The following is a 17,035-nucleotide window of genomic DNA, read 5'->3' on the forward strand; positions in this document are numbered from 1 at the left end:
GCTTAAATTGATGCCCTTGCCCGGTCAATTGCTTATTTCAGAGGGGATACAAATGACATATTTCTGTGATTGTGTCAATCTGCCTCCTCCATCCAGTCGTCGATGACAGCAGGAGCTGGTGACGTTTTAGCTCCCAGGATCAATATGGAGCCCCCTAAAAACTCTCACTTGGTTCGAGTTGTGCCACTAGCTAATTTTTTGGTGCCAGCTTATTCCTTGCTGTCCAAGATTGGTGGACGGTAGTTGGAAGAAAACATAATTTTTTGGTCTAAAATAAGACATTTTGGTGATAGCGGCTAATCAGCTAACTAGGACTAGTGTGTGGCCAACTAGCTCGCTCGCGAACTAGCGACTGAAATGGAACGCCCGATTTAGAAGGCATCGTGATTTGCTTCTGTGGGAAACAATTGTAATGAGTCAACTAAAACGGAAAATATAGGTAATACTGATGCCGAAAACTAAACCCAGGGAACAGGTCTAATTTGCTACATTACAGTACTTGATTTGCTATTTAAGAAGTTGGGTTTGCTGCAAGCGGACCTCGAAAGCAACACACTGGTAACGTTAATATATTTTCCTACGATTCAGTGGATTAAAAGTAAAGCAAAATATTAACTGTCAGAGATTAGGCGTTTTGCTTGGTGTCCCCGTTATCTGGTCTCGTGTTTAATTTGCTGATGAGCTGCTACTAATGATCAGTAACTTATTGCTGATCCTTTGTCACAATCAATTAATAAAAAATTAGTGCTGGTGTTATTGAAAGAAAGTCCTAAGAATGATCTTAATTTCAGCTAATTCACCAACAAACCATGCACGGTGTTAACTCAACGAAAATATATCAATGTAATTAAATATCCTGGTTAGGATAATCTTAATTGGATGTAAACAGCACAACTCCTCTCTTCATGAATTTACAAATAAATTATGGCAGGCACTGCGATCAGAGAGGTATACTACAGGTACGAGAGGCTCACGAGGGGGCACACGAGGGGTGGAGCTTAAGCCAGGTAGCAGACCTGCGCTCACTCCTCGTGCTTATTATAAACAGCGCGTTACTGGTCAGGCACGGTGTTATGCGGTTAAGCGCACGGTGTCGCCAGTACGTGTCCATAGCCCGGTGCGCTATAGGACAGCCCCCCGAGAGTGTCATGCGAGCGCGGGCATCGAGCCAGGGCGTATGGTGCCTGCTCAGCGGGTCTGGTCGCCGGTACGCAGTTTTGGTCCAGGGTATCCTGCGCCAGCTCTGCGTGCTGTGTCTCCGGGGCGCTGGGAGGGTGCAGTGCGTCCTCTGCCTGCGCTCCGCTCGTGCCGGGCGAATGTGGGAATGGAGCCTAAGGGAGAGGTGCGTGTAGTAAGCACTAGATCTCCCGTGCTTACCCACAGCCCGGTTCAACCTGTGCCTGCACTCTGGAGGGTCCGGGCTGGAGTGGTTATCCAGCCTGGGGAAGTGGTGCCAAGGTTGCGCACCAGAGCTCCAGTGCTCCCCCACAGCCCGGTCCTTCAGGTGCCTCCTCCTAACCCCAAGCCTCCTGAAGGTCTCCCCAGCCTGGTGGTTCCTGTGGCAGCCCCACGCACCAGGCTGTCTCTCTGTCTCCTCTGTTTGACACTGTTTTAATAATGAAGCCAGCTCAGAACTCCCTTGATTCCTAAACCAACACAAAAGTTAGAGTACCCTCTTGTGTCCTGGCTGTAATTGCATCTACTACTGCATAATAAATGCCTGACATCAAAAATAAAAAATTATCCCCTTTACTTTTAGTTCTAACTCAAAGATTTTCAACCAGTTACACACTTCCCCTCTTTAAATTGTGTCTCCTGACATTACTCATTGTCTGTAACTGAGTGGGTTCTGTATAGGTGTTCTGTATAGGTTTCGGATGTTAGGTCTCCACACCTGGTAGGCTGGCTGTCCAAGTGTGCCATAGGTTAGTATGCCCCTTGGTCTTTGGATCTGTTGGGATCTTCTGACATCCATCCCTTCCTATACGCACTACTGATCTGAATCAGTGAGGTCATTCATACATGTGGAACCATTCAAATCAAACCAAAGTTTACTTGTCACGTGCGCCGAATACAACAGGTATTACAGTATTACAACCTTACGGTGAAATGCTTACTTACAGGCTCTAACCAATAGCGCAAAAAAGGTGTTAGGTGAACAATAGGTAAGTAGCCAGGCTATATACAGTAGCGAGGCTATAAAAGTAGCGAGGCTACATACAGACACCGGTTAGTCAGGCTGATTGAGGTAGTATCTACATGTAGAAATGGTTAAAGTGACTATGCATATATGATGAACAGAGAGTAGCAGTAGCGTAAAAGAGGGGTTGGCGGGTGGCGGGACACAATGTAGATCGCCCGGTTAGCCAATGTGCAAGAGCACTGGTTGGTCGGCCCAATTAAGGTAGTATGTACATGAATGTATAGTTAAAGTGACTATGCATATATGATAAACAGTGAGTAGCAGCAGCGTAAAAAGTGGGGTTGGGGGAGGCACACAATGCAAATAGTCAGGGTAGCCATTTGATTATCTGTTCAGGAGTCTTATGGCTTGGGGATAAAAACTGTTGAGAAGCCTTTTTGTCCTATACTTGGCACTCCGGTACCACTTGTCATGCGGTAGTAGAGAGAACAGTCTATGAATGGGGTGGCTGGGGTCTTTGACTATTTTTAGGGCCTTCCTCTGACACTGCCTGGTATAGAGGTCCTAGATGGCAGGCAGCTTAGCCCCAGTGATGTACTGGGCCGTACGCACTACCCTCTGTAGTGCCTTGTGGTCAGAGGCGAGCAATTGCCGTACCAGGCAGTGATGCAACCATTCAGGATGCTCTCGATGTTGCAGCTGTAGAACCTTTTGAGGATCTCAGGACCCATGCCAAATTTTTTTCGTTTCCTGAGGGGGAATAGTCTTTGTCGTGCCCTCTTCACGACTGTCTTAGTGTGTTTGGACCATTCTAGTTTGTTGTTGATGTGGACACCAAGGAACTTGAAGCTCTCAACCTGCTCCACTACAGCCCCATGAAATGAGAATGGGGGCGTGCTCCGTCCTCCTTTTCCTGTAGTCCACAATCATCTCCTTAGTCTTGGTTATGTTGAGGGATAGGTTGTTATTCTGGCACCACCAGTCCAGGTCTCTGACCTCCCTATAGGCTGTCTCGTTGTTGTCGGTGATCAGGCCTACCACTGTTGTGTCGTCTGCAAATTTAATGATGGTGTTGGAGTCGTGCCTGGCCATGCAGTCATGGGTGAACAAGGAGTACAGGAGGGGACTGAGCATGCACCCCTGTGGAGCTCCAGTGTTGAGGATCAGCGTGGCAGATTGTCTTTTTGTCTCATTGTCTTGAGTTTTGGGAGCATCATATCTCCTTTCCACATGATCTTCTCTCCCTTTGGCATTGACCCCATCCTCATTGTTTGGTTCTTCTAGGATCTCTGATTCTTGCTCCATGTTCTCATACTGACTACCTTCTGTATCCTGAAAACGGGGATGAAACGCATAGACCTGTTCTGTCAGGGATTTTTGTCTGAGGTCTTGGGTGCTTGCAACTGGGTTAACTCCTTGGGACCAGATGGCTTCCTCCTCATCAGTCTTCTGAAGTTTCATCCCCATCTCCACGTTCTGTGTTTGACATTCTTTTTCAAGCAGGCTGTTTCCTCTCTTCCAAGGTCTCATGTGCCACAGGTAGGTCATTCTTAAACATCAACATATTGTGATGGAGCACTCTGATGCCCTTGGCACCATTCTCTTTTTCCACCTTGTAGACTGGTCCTTCCCAATCTTCTCTACCACCCTGCCTCCCAGTAGGCCTGCAATTTGCCCGGTCCTCCTCTCTCTGACATATTCTTCACCAAGATTCTGTCTCCAGGTTGGAGGGCCACTGCCTTTGCACCATGGTCGTAGTGTCTTGTGCTTTTAGCAGAGGACTTTTGACTGTTTTCAGATGCAACTCGGTAAGCTTCCTACATTTTGGTGGCCCAGTTCTGAGCATAGACTGGGTGTGACACCTGTTCATCAGTCTGATTGCGGCCAAACAACCGGTCAATGGGCAGTCGAGGTGGCTGGCCAAAGAGAAGGAAGTGTGGTGACAAGCCTGTTGCTTCGTTACGAGTGCAGTTGTTTGCATGTACGATATGAGGTAAGTGGTCTTTCCATTGTGATTCATTTTCTTCAGGAAGAGTGCGAAGCATCTGTAGCAGCGTACAATTAATCTTTTCCACTAGGTTTCCCTGAGGAGGATCTAGCGTTGTGCGGGAGTGGCCGACCCCTGCCAGCTCCTGAAGTCTTCCAAATAGTTTGTTTTCAATTTCCCAGCCTTGATCGTGGTGGCGCCTCTTGAGGATATCCGGTTTTCTCTGCTGCTGTCTTTGCAGACTTGTTGCGGGTGGCGTAGGTCTGTGTAAACCTTGTGAAATTATCGACTGATACTAAGATGTATTCATACCCCCCCTCCCCTCCCCTCCCCACACACACACACACACACACACACACACACACACACACACACACACACACACACACACACACACACACACACACACACACACACACACACACACACACACACACACACACACACACACACACACACACACACACGTAGAACAGTATTTTGAGACCAACTCAAAGGGAGCAATTGATGTGAGCTTGCCCATTGGAGCTTTCCGTGGCACATTTGGTATTTTTTGCTTGATGCAACTACATTTCTTTGTGACATAGTCCTCACCTTCTTGTTGAATAAATGACCAATAAAATTGCTCTCTCGCCAGGTGAGTAACCTTATCTGCACTCACATGCCCCATGTCATTATGTAGGTGTTTCAACACAGTGGCCTTGAATGTTCTTTAACGTGATGTTCTTGTGTTCTTGTGATGACTAACTTGCCTTTCTGTCAAGGATTCCATTCTTAGTCTGCAGTTTGGTACACTCATGCAGCAAGCGTTTGGCTCTCACACACAGTTGCCTTTTCTCTGTGTCTATTGGTTGTCGCCTCTTTAACATAGCCATCTCGAGGCAACTCCAATATAAAATGTTTTTTCTGAAATTTGCCGGGATGTCACATGTCCTACTTATGAGGAACACTTGTAACAACTTAAGCATTACAAAACTTATATTCGATCAAATAAACCTCATGTAGAATAAAAGCCATTAATTGACCTCCATACAATTTTTTATTTTTAAATTTAACCTTTATTTAACTAATTCTTATTTACAATGACGGCCTACCCCGGCCAAACCCAGACGACGCTGGGCCAATTGTGCACTGCCCTATGGGACTCCCAATCACAGCCGGATGTGATGCAGCCTGGACTCAAACCGAAGCCTATGCATCCTGAGTGGATAATGTATTGCCGGCTGCGTAAAATGCATTTGGATGCTAAGATAAACGACTCATTATTGCCATCTGTCGGCTTTTGTTCTATAAGTTAGCCAGCTAACTTGCCTAAGTGTTCTGAAACAAGTTTTTTGTTGTTGAAATGTAATCATTAAATGGGCATGGTCTCATTGACTCAACAACCAAAAACACATCTAAGTTTAGCTTTCTTAATGAACCAGAAAATCAATAGTAGTTTCTGGTGGTTCATCAAAGTTAGCTGGCTAAACCCATTGATCCTGCTCTGTAGTATACCCCTCTGTCCAGTGTGAGACGGAAAATAGATTCCACATTACCTAATAGAAGCTTAATTTACTGTTTAAGAGAAACCAGACTCCTTACCTTTTCTCTGGTACCCCACCTAGGGCAAGTTCAGTCATGCAGCAATTCTTGGAGAGGGCGGTTTAGCTGTGGTTATTTTGAAGGTGCAATTAGGTTTTATATTGGTAGGTTTGGGTCTTGATGATCCCTGTTTGGATTCTACTGGGGTGACACTACAAGTTCAAAGGTACCCTGGAATGACAACCTGACCATCCTTCATGACTGTTAAAATGCTAATTATAGCTGGTAAACAATTCTGAAACCAAAGCTTCTAACTGGATGCAAGTCTCCTAACCATAATTATGGACAGTCGGTTGATGCTTTCGTCCTTAGTCTCAGGAAACGCAGGATAGGCCTTCCTGTATAACACAGTTTTCAGTGTAGGATGTCCTGGCTGTGAGAGTACACTACATACATTAGATTTATGTCAAACCAAACAAAAGGCATAATTTGCAGAGCCTGAATGACGACTGTCTCTGGTCAAATTGATTCCCTAGCCTCCTCCTAGCTGGCTCTGCTGGAATGCAGCACATAATAATTATTATCATGAGCAGCACTGTGGAATTTCACCATGTCTCCCTTTTCTAAATGCTTTCAGCTTTCGAAAAGATGTGCAACGTGTCCAAGAACTGTGCTTCCAGCAAACAGAGTACGTTAACTAAATTGGAAAGGAATCTGCCCGGAACAGGAGTCTGAATATATTTAGGGAAGATTTCACATAGGGACTTGTGCCTCACAATACAATGAGGAGGCTGTGCAAGATCATGAATATGAGTATTGCATGCCAAACTGTTCAGTTGTAGTTTTAGCACAAGCTAAACCCAATATGGAGCAATTCACTGTAAAGGACTCAAAATGTCAATGTTTCAATTGTCTGTTCCTATCAAATAGGAATAGCAATATATAACACATTTTACAGTAATACAACATTACTGTGGTTGTGATATGGATTAACCGGAATCCTCAATAATTTATCTTAATTGTTTGTCACGGGCCCTTTGTCCGTCATTGCTCCTATCTTCAGTTAATGTTTTCACGGCTTTAAGGCCTAGATGTGCTGAAGTCGGCATAAGCATACTTGAAATATCTCTCCTTCCTCATCCACTGAAAGAGATGTTTGAGATAAGAGTAAATTAGATCAAATGTTTTAATCTATCATGGTGTTCTGTAATGGGACAGCTGTGGTTAATGATGGGACTGAGGGACAACCAACTCCCCGGGGGGGGGGGGGGGGGGGCTCCCAGACTGACTGACTGACAGACACCCCTCTGGCTGCTAAAAGCTCCAGCGCCTTGTTCCTGTCGTTGCCTTCTTTTCTCCTCCGGGTTTTATTTTTGGCTACTGACCTTGACAGGAGCCTATCCTTTCCTGCTTCCTCCAGCCAAACACATCCCGTACGCCTTCCACTACATCAGGAGTGTGCTGTTGAAATAGTGTTGTCCTTCTCACTAGATTGTACATTCTTCGACAGGTTTCTCTTTGCTTTCTTTTCGGAGTGTTTTAACTTGTTTGGAAGCGTTAATGGGTAAGTAACTTGTGTCTTTTGCTTTGCAGGTCTTTCTTTAAGAGGAAAGCAGGGAAAAGAGCAGACTCTGTTTAAAAGAAGAGTGGTTTAAAAAGAAAAGGATCGAACACAGACCCCTGTAAAACTCATTGCCTTCCATAGGCTACTGTGGCTAAACCAATCGCAGGACAGGCTCACTGTGTTTAACAGTGTCTGTCTGTACACTGGAAGGGCCTTCATGCCTACATCAACCATGCAGTGAGGGTGAGCTGGCAGTGTGCCCCTTCTCACCATGCTGGCTTTGGGCCTAGAGCAGGGGAGAGGTGGAGGGGAAGTTGGATCCCCCTCAGAATCACTCCTGTTTCAGTAAGACTTCAACTGCAATACCAGAGTCCAAACCATTTATAGAGCCTTTGCGATCTCTTACAACAGACACTACAAACATTTTCCAATTAGACAGGATGATCCCCAACAATGGTGAACTGAATGTGGGTGTTGTGTTGGAAGTTAAGTTGACCAAACACCTACCTCTGTCAGTGGATGACCATGGAGAGAGCCTGCCCCCAGGGAATTTCTATACCTCAAGGGGCTTCTGGCGGAGGCTGGAGGGAGACGAGTTGTTCTGGGAAATACCTCAGCAGAGCCTCAGAGTCATCTATCTCCCTCACCTTTGACCATGTCCAGCTGAACACCTGACCAGAGACAACACATATGAGGATGTCAAGCTGTCTCCTACTATGTGTCTCCCCATTGTGCATCCCCGACCCTGGACCATGGCACAGAGACAGAACCCTTTCACCCCAAAGGTAGTAATGACAGCTGTTACAGGAAATGTGAAACTACTATAGCATTGACCTGCTACTTGTCAAATTGTCATTCATATTTAAAGTGAAATTTCACTCCCAAATAAATGTTTGGCAGACATTTTGAGAATGTTGAGTTCAGTCAATGTCCCACGCCGTCTACACTCATATAGATCCATCCATTTTCCATTCACATTTGATCACATTCTATTACCATTTAATTAAAGAGAGTTCCCAATCAGATTCACTTATTAGGTATTTTGAAAAATGTTCACTGTCTCCACCAGGAGGGTCCAGGCGCTCGGTCTATGTCCAGTCCACGCTGACGCGGAGGCCAGTCTACCGCTTCCTGGAGAGGGACCTGATCCAGCTCCAGCAACAGCAGCTCTTTCAGTTCTTTGTGGTGGTGTCACTCTGGAAGAGTTCCCCGGGAAACACCTACACCCCTGAGATCACGCAACATTTTCCCAACAAGGTTATTGTCAATTGAAACCAATTAAAGCCAACCTCTTTCAGATGGGGGCAACAGAGCTAGGCGGATAGACCCACTTACACATTTTTGTATAGGGGAAATACTGCTTGATGTACCATGGATGGGCTCAGCTCAAAGGAAACCCCAGAATGTTTCGTTTTTTTAGTTACCATTGTACTATTGTTTCTGTTTTGCTGGCCGGGGAATAAAATTAGACGCTCTGTATCTTTATCCTTTCTTAACCGCTATAGTTTGAGAAGTCTTCTCGTCACTCCCGTGAAGCCGACGACCGGCTAAAGGCCATTCCCATGTTCTGCTTCCCAGACTCTCAGGACTGGCGGCCTTCTGGACACCTGCACAGGTAAGCTTCTGTTACATTCACATTATGGTCACAGTATGTAGCAGTGGTGTTACAATAAGGGTATTCATGTAATATAAATATGCATACAACCACTTAATATGAGCATTGGAACAGGTAAAACATTTCAAAAGTAGCTACGTTTTTGTAATAATTACTGTGCTAAAATTAAGTTATTATATGATGATGTAAGAATTAAGTCCAAGACATGTCCAATGAAAGGGAGATTATCTAGTGATTCAGACAAAGAGGAGCATGATTGCAGTTCATATGCCATGCTTTGCCTTTTCCCCCAAGGGAGACTGCACGAGAACACTGCTTAACTCTATCACTTTGTGCATCCCTGTCCTATTGTCTATGCTTTTATCCGTCTTTGTAGTGAAACCTTCCCTTTTGTCTTGACGGGAGAGGATGGCAGCCGGTGCTTTTGTTACTGTCGTAAGATTCTGGTGAGTGTGTGTGAATGAGTCATTACGTTGTGTGTGAGGACTAGGCAGTAAAGTGCTTACGCAACATCTCTAAGAGATATACCACAGTCATAGGCCGTAAAACCTCTGAATCAGTGACCCAAACTAAATCATTTCCTATTTGTCCACGTGTTAAATCCATGACTGTACATTTAATGTTAGGTTTGTGTGTTTTAAATGTATTGCGCTGTTGTTTATTTTGACTATTTTATGGTCTGGACTGAGTGTTTGTTTACCCCTGGAATGCCAGCGTTGATACAGCGTTGCAATAACATTGTTGATACTGAATGGCAGGGTTGGTTTTCATGCTGATTTCTGTGTTTATTTGTGCCTTTTAGCCAAGAGGAAAGGGGAAAAGATTGCCTGAAGTTCACTGCATTCTAAGCAGGCTGGGCTGCTTCAACCTGTTTGCTAAGGTAACCAGCAGTGTGATTAAACTCTTCATATAATTAAGCAATAAGGCGTGTGGTGTGGTGTGTGTATATGTAATATTCAGCAAAAAAAATAACTGTGTTTATTTTGAGCAAACTTGACATGTGTAAATATTTCTATGAAACTAAAAAGATTCAACAACTGAGACATAAACTGAACAAGTTCCACAGACATGTGACTAACAGAAATGTAATAATGTGTCCCTGAACAAAGGGGGGGGGGTCAAAATCAAAAGTAACTGTCAGGATCTGGTGTGGCCACAAGCTGCATTAAGTACTGCAGTGCATCTCCTTCCCATGCACTGCACCAGATTTGCCAGTTCTTGCTGTGAGATGTTACCCCACTCTTCCACCAAGGCACCTGCAAGTTCCCGGACATTTCTGGGGGGAATGGCCCTAGCCCTCACCCTCAGATCCAACAGGTACGAGAGGTGCTTAAATGGGATTGAGATCTTCGCTGGCCATGGCAGAACACTGACATTCCTGTCTTGCAGGAAATCACGCACAGAACGAGCAGTATGGCTGGTGGCATTGTCAGGAATGAGCCTGCAGGAAGGGTACCACATGAGGGAGGAGGATGTCTCCCCTGTAATGCACAGCATTGAGATTGCCTGCAATGACAACAAGCTCAGTCCAATGATGCTGTGACACACCGCCCCAGACCATGACGGACCCTCCACCTCCAAATCGATCCCGCTCCAGAGTACAGGCCTCGGTGTAACGCTAATTCCTTCGACGATAAATGTGAATGCGACCATCACCCCTGGTGAGACAAAACCGTGACTCGTCAGTGAAGAGCACTTTTTTCCTGTCCTGTCTGGTCCAGCGACGGTGGGTTTGTGCCCATAGGCAACGTTGTTGCCAGTGATGTCTGGTGAGGACTTGCCTTACAACAGGCCTACAAGCCCTCAGTCCAGCCTCTCACAGCCTATTGTGGACAGTCGGAGCACTAATGGAGTGATTTGCGTTCCTGGTGTAACTAGGGCAGTTGTTGTTGCCATTCTGTACCTGTCCCGTAGGTGTGAATTTCAGATGTACCGATCCTATGCAGGTGTTGTTACACGTGGTCTGCCACTGCGAGGACGATCAGCTGTCCGTCCTGTCTCCCTGTAGCGCTGTCTTAGGCGTCTCACAGTACGGACATTGCAATTTATTGCCCTGGCCACATCTGCAGTCCTCATGCCTCCTTGCAGCATGCCTAAGGCACATTCACGCAGATGAGCAGGGACCCTGGGTATCTTTCTTTTGGTGTTTTTCAGAGTCAGTAGAAAGGCCTCTTTAGTGTTAATACCTGTGACCTTAATTGCCTACCGTCTGTAAGCTGTTTGTGTCTTAACGACCGTTCCACAGGTGCATGTTCATGGTTCATTGAACAAGCATGGGAAACAGTGTTTAAACCCTTTACAATGGAGATCTGTGAAGTTATTTGGAATTTTATGAATCATCTTTGAAAGACAGGGTCCTGAAAAAGGGACGTTTCATTTTTTTGTTGAGTTTATATATATATGTGTGTGTATATACCTTCTGGAGGAAACCTGGCACAATCCCTATGGTGAAGCATGGTGGTGGTAGCATTGTGCTGTGGGGAGGTTTTTCAGCGGCAGGGACTGGAAGACTAGTCAGGATCAAGGGAAAGATGAACTGAGCAAAGTACACTGAGTCAGAACTGTACAATTGAAAACCACACTGTCATGAGTGTCTGTCTGTCATGTGTGAGTTATGATCAATAAAATAAAATAAATTATACTGGCTCCTCCCTATGTCACATGACAGTTAAATCAAAAACCTGTTCCAGAGCACTCAGGACCTCAGACTGGGGTGAAGGCTCACCTTCCAACAGGACAACAACAGTAAGACAACGCAGGAGTGGCTTCAGGACAGCCAAGACAATGTAGGAGTGGCTTCGGGACAAGTCTCTGAGAGGCCAGGCCAGAGCCCGGACTTGAACCCGATCGAACATCTCTGGAGAGACCTGACATAGCTTGAGAGGATCTGCAGAGAAGAATGGGAGAAACTCCCCAAATACAGGTGTGCCAAGCTTGTAGTGTCAAGAAGACTCGAGGCTGTAATTGCTGCCAACAGTGCTTCAACAAAGTACTGCGTAAAGGGTCTGAATACTTACGTGAATATATATTTCCATTTTTTATATACATTTGCAAAAATGTCTAAACTGTTTTTGTTTTGTCATTATGGGGTATTGTGTGTAGATTTTGGGGGGTGGTAACATAACAAAATGTGGAAAAAGTTGAGGGGTCTGAATGCTTTCCGAATGCACTGTAGCACAAATCCCTGAGGTTCCTTACTGCTATTATAAACTGGTTACCAAAGTAATTAAAACCATGGCTTTCAGCCAATCAGCATTCAGGGCTCAAACCAGTTTATAAAATACATTTTAGCCTGCTTGTACACATAGATTCAAAGGGTTCAAACTAAAGTCTATTAAAATGTCTTAGCAAATCAGAATGGTGTGTTTTGAGAATGATAATCTATATATTTTAGGATTGTTATGTTCCACCCATTTTCGAGTCGTGTGAAATTATTGTAAATAAAAGTTTTGTTTATAGACAATGAAGCAAGCAGCTAGTATGTTATGTAATCCTGGTGTAGTCCCTTGTTGATACTTGTCATCAGGATATTCTTTGTGTTTAGGGGTGTAGTTATGGAGTTATATACTGTAGGCTTGTCACGAAGGCAACATTTTACAAACTATACGATACCAGGCCAAGTATCACAGTACCGAGTAGTATTGCGATACTACGGTGTAAAAATAAACTGTGGCCTAGCTCTTTCTAAACGTTCTCCAAAAACCTAAATTCACACTTATATTCAATGTTTTGAATAGAACTTCACACTGTTCAGTGTACAGTTCCAGTCAAAAGTTTGGACACCTACTCATTTCTCTTTATTTTTAGCAAAGGGAAATGACGGTCCATCATTACTTTAAGACATGAAGGTCAGTCAATCCAGAACATTTGAAGAACTTTGAAGAACATGTTTTCTTAAAGTTCTATTGTTAAAAACCATCAAGCACTATGATGAAACTGTCTCATGAGGACCGCCACAGGAAAGGAAGACCCAGATTTACCTCTGCTGCAGAGGATAAGTTCATTAGAGTTAACTGCAACTCAGAAATCGGCAACTAACTGCACCTCACGATTGCAGCTCAAATAAAGCTCAAGTAACAGACACATCTCAACATCAACTGTTCAGAGGAGACTGCGTGAATCAAGCCTTCATGTTTGAATTGTTGCAAAGAAACCACTACTAAAGGACACTAATAAGAAGCAAAGACTTGCTTGGGCCAAGAAACACGGGCAATGGACATTAGACCGGTGGAAATCTGTCCTTTGGTCTGATGATTCCAAATGTGAGATTTTTGGTTCCAACCTCCGTGTCTGTGAGACGCAGAGTAGGTGAACTGATGATCTCTGCATGTGTGGTACCCACCATGAAGCATGGAGGAGGAGCTGTGGTGGTGTGGGGGTGCCTTGCTGGTGACACTCTCAGTGATTTGTTTAGAATTCAAGGCACACTTAACCAGCATGGCTACCACAGCATTCTGCAGCGATACGCCATCCCATCTGGTTTGCGCTTAGTGGTACAATCATTTGTTTTTCAACAGGACAATGACCCAAAACACACCTCCAGGCAGTGCAAGGGCTATTTGACCAAGAAGGGGAGTGATGGAGTGCTACATCAGCTTATTAAAGAGCAGCGATCCTATCGAGCAGTGTGCGGATTTCTTATTTTTTCTCATCTTGTTCAACTGTTACCGTGCACCTGCAGAGGAGATGGCTCAGATGTTCGAGGGTCTTTTTGAATTTTGAAAACGTTAGGCACCAAACAGAATTGAAGGAACACCAGAAAGAAATATATTTTTGATATAGTTTACTTACATTAGGCCTGAATGAATCCTACCTTTTGAAGCACATCTCATGAGTAGTAAAGTTTTCCTTTCTTCCTGTGCCAATCAAATTTGCCTAAACCTACTGTCATGTTACCAGGTTGTTAGCTGTTGTTAGGTAACATGACTGAAAACGTTGTTTGTTATCAAACCAATAATTAGCGACCCTGGATTAGTTTCAAACGGCCTGTGACATGGTTTGTGAAATTATATAAAATGCGTGTGAATCCCAATAGAAAGAAAAAGACATGTCCGGTAATATGGGTCATTAAAAAAAATATATATATATATATATAAATGGTTTAGGCTAGAGACAAGCTGTTTTCTTTGCTGTAAAGCTGCAATCAATTGTCACAAAGCAGTGCTCCATTTTCCCTCTGACACTGAGAGGCTGATGACAGTGACCTTGCCTAGTCTACTTAGACTGGTCTGTGCTCTTGGTTATAACAGGCGACGAAATTATACAATGTGTCAACATTGCTCGCTTTGCGCGCTGCTCCAATGTTACAAATGTAACAACTGAAGACTCGTCTGGGTCTGCATCCCCCCTCGCTATCACTGCTAAATTATATATATTTTTTAAATGACGGCGGAATAGACACGCATGAAGAGTGGACGGAGAGAAGCAGGTGAGGAACTGATAGGGGATGCGGCTGGCTGATTACAGCTGCCACATGTGATATGCACATTAAAGTGAAGTGGATATTATTGGACCTGCACAAACAACAGACTAGTGGATGCTTCAGTTCAAACATTTTAGAAAAAAATCAGTAGTATCATATGAAACGGTACTACGGTATTCTAAAATGTTGGTATCATGACGTTTTTGTATTGTGATATTACAGTGGTAACGGTATACCATGCAACACTAATATACTGTGTGTGTGTTTTCAGATCTTGGAGGAGGTAGAGAGGCGCAGGGAGATCTGTCCAGCCCTGGTGTCCCCCTTCATGCGTAGCGTCTTGGAGGCTCCTTTTCCCGCCTCTGGACGCACCATCACACTCAGGAGCTTCCTCCCAGGCTCAGGAAATGAGGTAACACAATCACACCACTAAGAGGACCTCTAGGACTCCATGTAAAGAGTAACTACAGGGGGAGATGGGGCAAAAGTCTGTCCTCTCCTCCGTGACCCAGAAACTGCAAAGTGGTCGCCGTATGTAGGAGAGTGTCAATTCATTAATAGGCGAACAGAGGAGTGAGTGTCTTCCTCTTCTCGATAACCTCCTCCCGCCGAGGAAGCACAAGTGTATTCTCCCGGCGGCTAGCCTGTAAATGTTTCAAAATCCACAACAACCTCTTTGAATCAGCTGTTTTCGTGAAGGAGAAAAGCATGTACACATTTGAAAACGATACACTACTTATCCTTTTACATATTAAATGTTTTGCACAACTAGCAACATTTTTACTACTTTACACATTTATTTTGGGATTCAACCCCTGCAAACCAAATTTGCATGATGACGTGCTAGTGGAGGAGAGTCCCATTTCATACAAGCACATTTGTTTCCTCACTTCCTCGATTACATTTGACCTTTTTCAAAAGTAGGCAAGGATTCGAGCAAAACAAATAAAAAATCTCTCAGGGAGTTCGGAGAAGTAACAAGAGGAAGTGACAACGTTTAGTTAAGTTCCTACCTCTTTATTGCAGACACTATGTCAACAACATCTGCAATCATGTGCAATGTCTCTGCCCAGAAATCAACTATTGTTGTAAGAGTTTTATTTGGTCAAATAACTGAGCAATAGCCAACCTGTGTGTTTGTGTGTCGGGGTGTGTGTTTGGGTGTGTACTTGTGTGATCAGGTGCTGATGCTGTTCCGGCCGGTAGACTCAAGGCTGGAGCATGTGGACTTTGAGAGCCTGCTGCAGTGCCTGAGCGTTGGGAGACCCCTACAGGTATTTGCCTCTCTGCTACTGGAGAGGAGGGTCATCTTCATTGCTGACAAACTCAGGTAAGGAGTTTCCTCTAGTACACACAGGTTCACTGTCGTCTCCAGCTCGGCTTGGGAGACAGTAGGAGGGCAGGAACAGCAAAGCACTGGTCCAGGGTGGAATGTATTGTGTGCTTTGCTCTCCTGTTGGTCGGTGTAAATGTACATAGTATTATACGTATGGACTCCATATATTACATTTTTAACCTTTATTTAACTAGGCAAGTCAGTTAAGAACAAATTCTTATTTTCAATGACGGCCTAGGAACAGTGGGTTAACTGCCTGTTCAGGGGCAGAACGACAGATTTGTACCTTGTCAGCTCGGGGTTTGAAGTTGCAACCTTCTGGTTACTAGTCCAACACTCTAACCACTAGGCTACCCTACCTTGACATGCGTTGTCTGTAAAGTGGGTGCCTCTTCTCAGGAGTTGATCATCTCTTCATCCCTCTCTCTTCTCTTCAGTGTGCTGTCTCGTTGTGGCCATGCCGCGCTGGCGCTGCTCTTCCCGTTCACCTGGCAGCATACATTTGTGCCTGTGCTGCCCGCTAGCATGCTAGACATCAGCTGCTCTCCCACTCCCTTCCTCATGGGGGCGCTGGCGCCCTGCCTGTCCAAACTTCTGGAGCTGCCCATAGAGGAGGTCTGATTCCCAGTGGCTAGTCACTAGATGGCCATGCTACAAAGGAAAAATTGTTTTATTTCATCAGAATTGATGAGCAGTGATGACTAGTTCCTTGATATAGGATTAGGGTTACTTACAATTCTGTTGCGCACAGTTGTTTACCAGAATTAAAGGTAGACTCCGCGATATGATGTAGATGCAGAAAGTAAACCGCATAGGGGGTCAATTTTCACAACAACTAAGAGAGGTTAAGCGCAAGGTTCAACTTCTCCGCTGTTTTGGTCCTGTGGCTACCACACTGTTTCAGCGTGATGTTGGCGAACCATTGCAATTGTCTGCATTATTTCCAATCCCCCATATTTTTTTGGTAAATATATATATCCATACACGCATGCATATATATACACCTATATACATACACATACCTATATAGGCATACATACTTTTAAAAATAATATACCTTTATTATTATTCCCAGCAAACCCTACCACCGATCCCCCAATTGAAGTAAACTAATAAACACTTCTGCTTCTACCTTCAATCCATACATTTTATACACATTCTACAGACACAAGTCTACTTTACAATAGTTCTATAGGTAAATAATTTGTCCATTTTATTTTCAGGGATGAAATTCCTACCGAAGAAGTGACAATGTCAGCGGTCTGGTTGAAAATGCTTCTGTAGGAGAAGATGAGGATCTTCCGCGGGATTGGCCGTGTGCAAATGATGTCACGGATATAGATATGCACTTGAATCGATCAGAACATAACGGTGTTTGGCACATAGGCCGACAGTCTTAGATATAGGGCTCGGGTTGAGACAGGACCATACTCTTCGTATTGCC

At 44.5% G+C, this 17,035-nt stretch overlaps 1 protein-coding gene across 1 annotated transcript; it reads left to right on the forward strand.

The window, feature by feature from the left end:
* The first annotated feature begins 7,375 nt into the window (after window positions 1–7,375).
* Window positions 7,376–16,212, forward strand: LOC139367340 (DENN domain-containing protein 2C-like). The gene is made up of 9 exons (XM_071105546.1): window positions 7,376–7,839; window positions 7,882–8,003; window positions 8,230–8,475; window positions 8,724–8,833; window positions 9,210–9,279; window positions 9,636–9,713; window positions 14,527–14,667; window positions 15,437–15,585; window positions 16,029–16,212. The coding sequence occupies exons 1-9, from the start codon at window positions 7,659–7,661 to the stop codon at window positions 16,210–16,212; spliced, it is 1,281 nt and encodes a 426-aa protein (XP_070961647.1). The 5' UTR covers window positions 7,376–7,658.
* The last annotated feature ends 823 nt before the right edge of the window (window positions 16,213–17,035 follow it).

Source organism: Oncorhynchus clarkii, chromosome 16 (genome assembly GCF_045791955.1).
Source record: "Oncorhynchus clarkii lewisi isolate Uvic-CL-2024 chromosome 16, UVic_Ocla_1.0, whole genome shotgun sequence".
Lineage (NCBI taxonomy): Eukaryota > Metazoa > Chordata > Actinopteri > Salmoniformes > Salmonidae > Oncorhynchus > Oncorhynchus clarkii.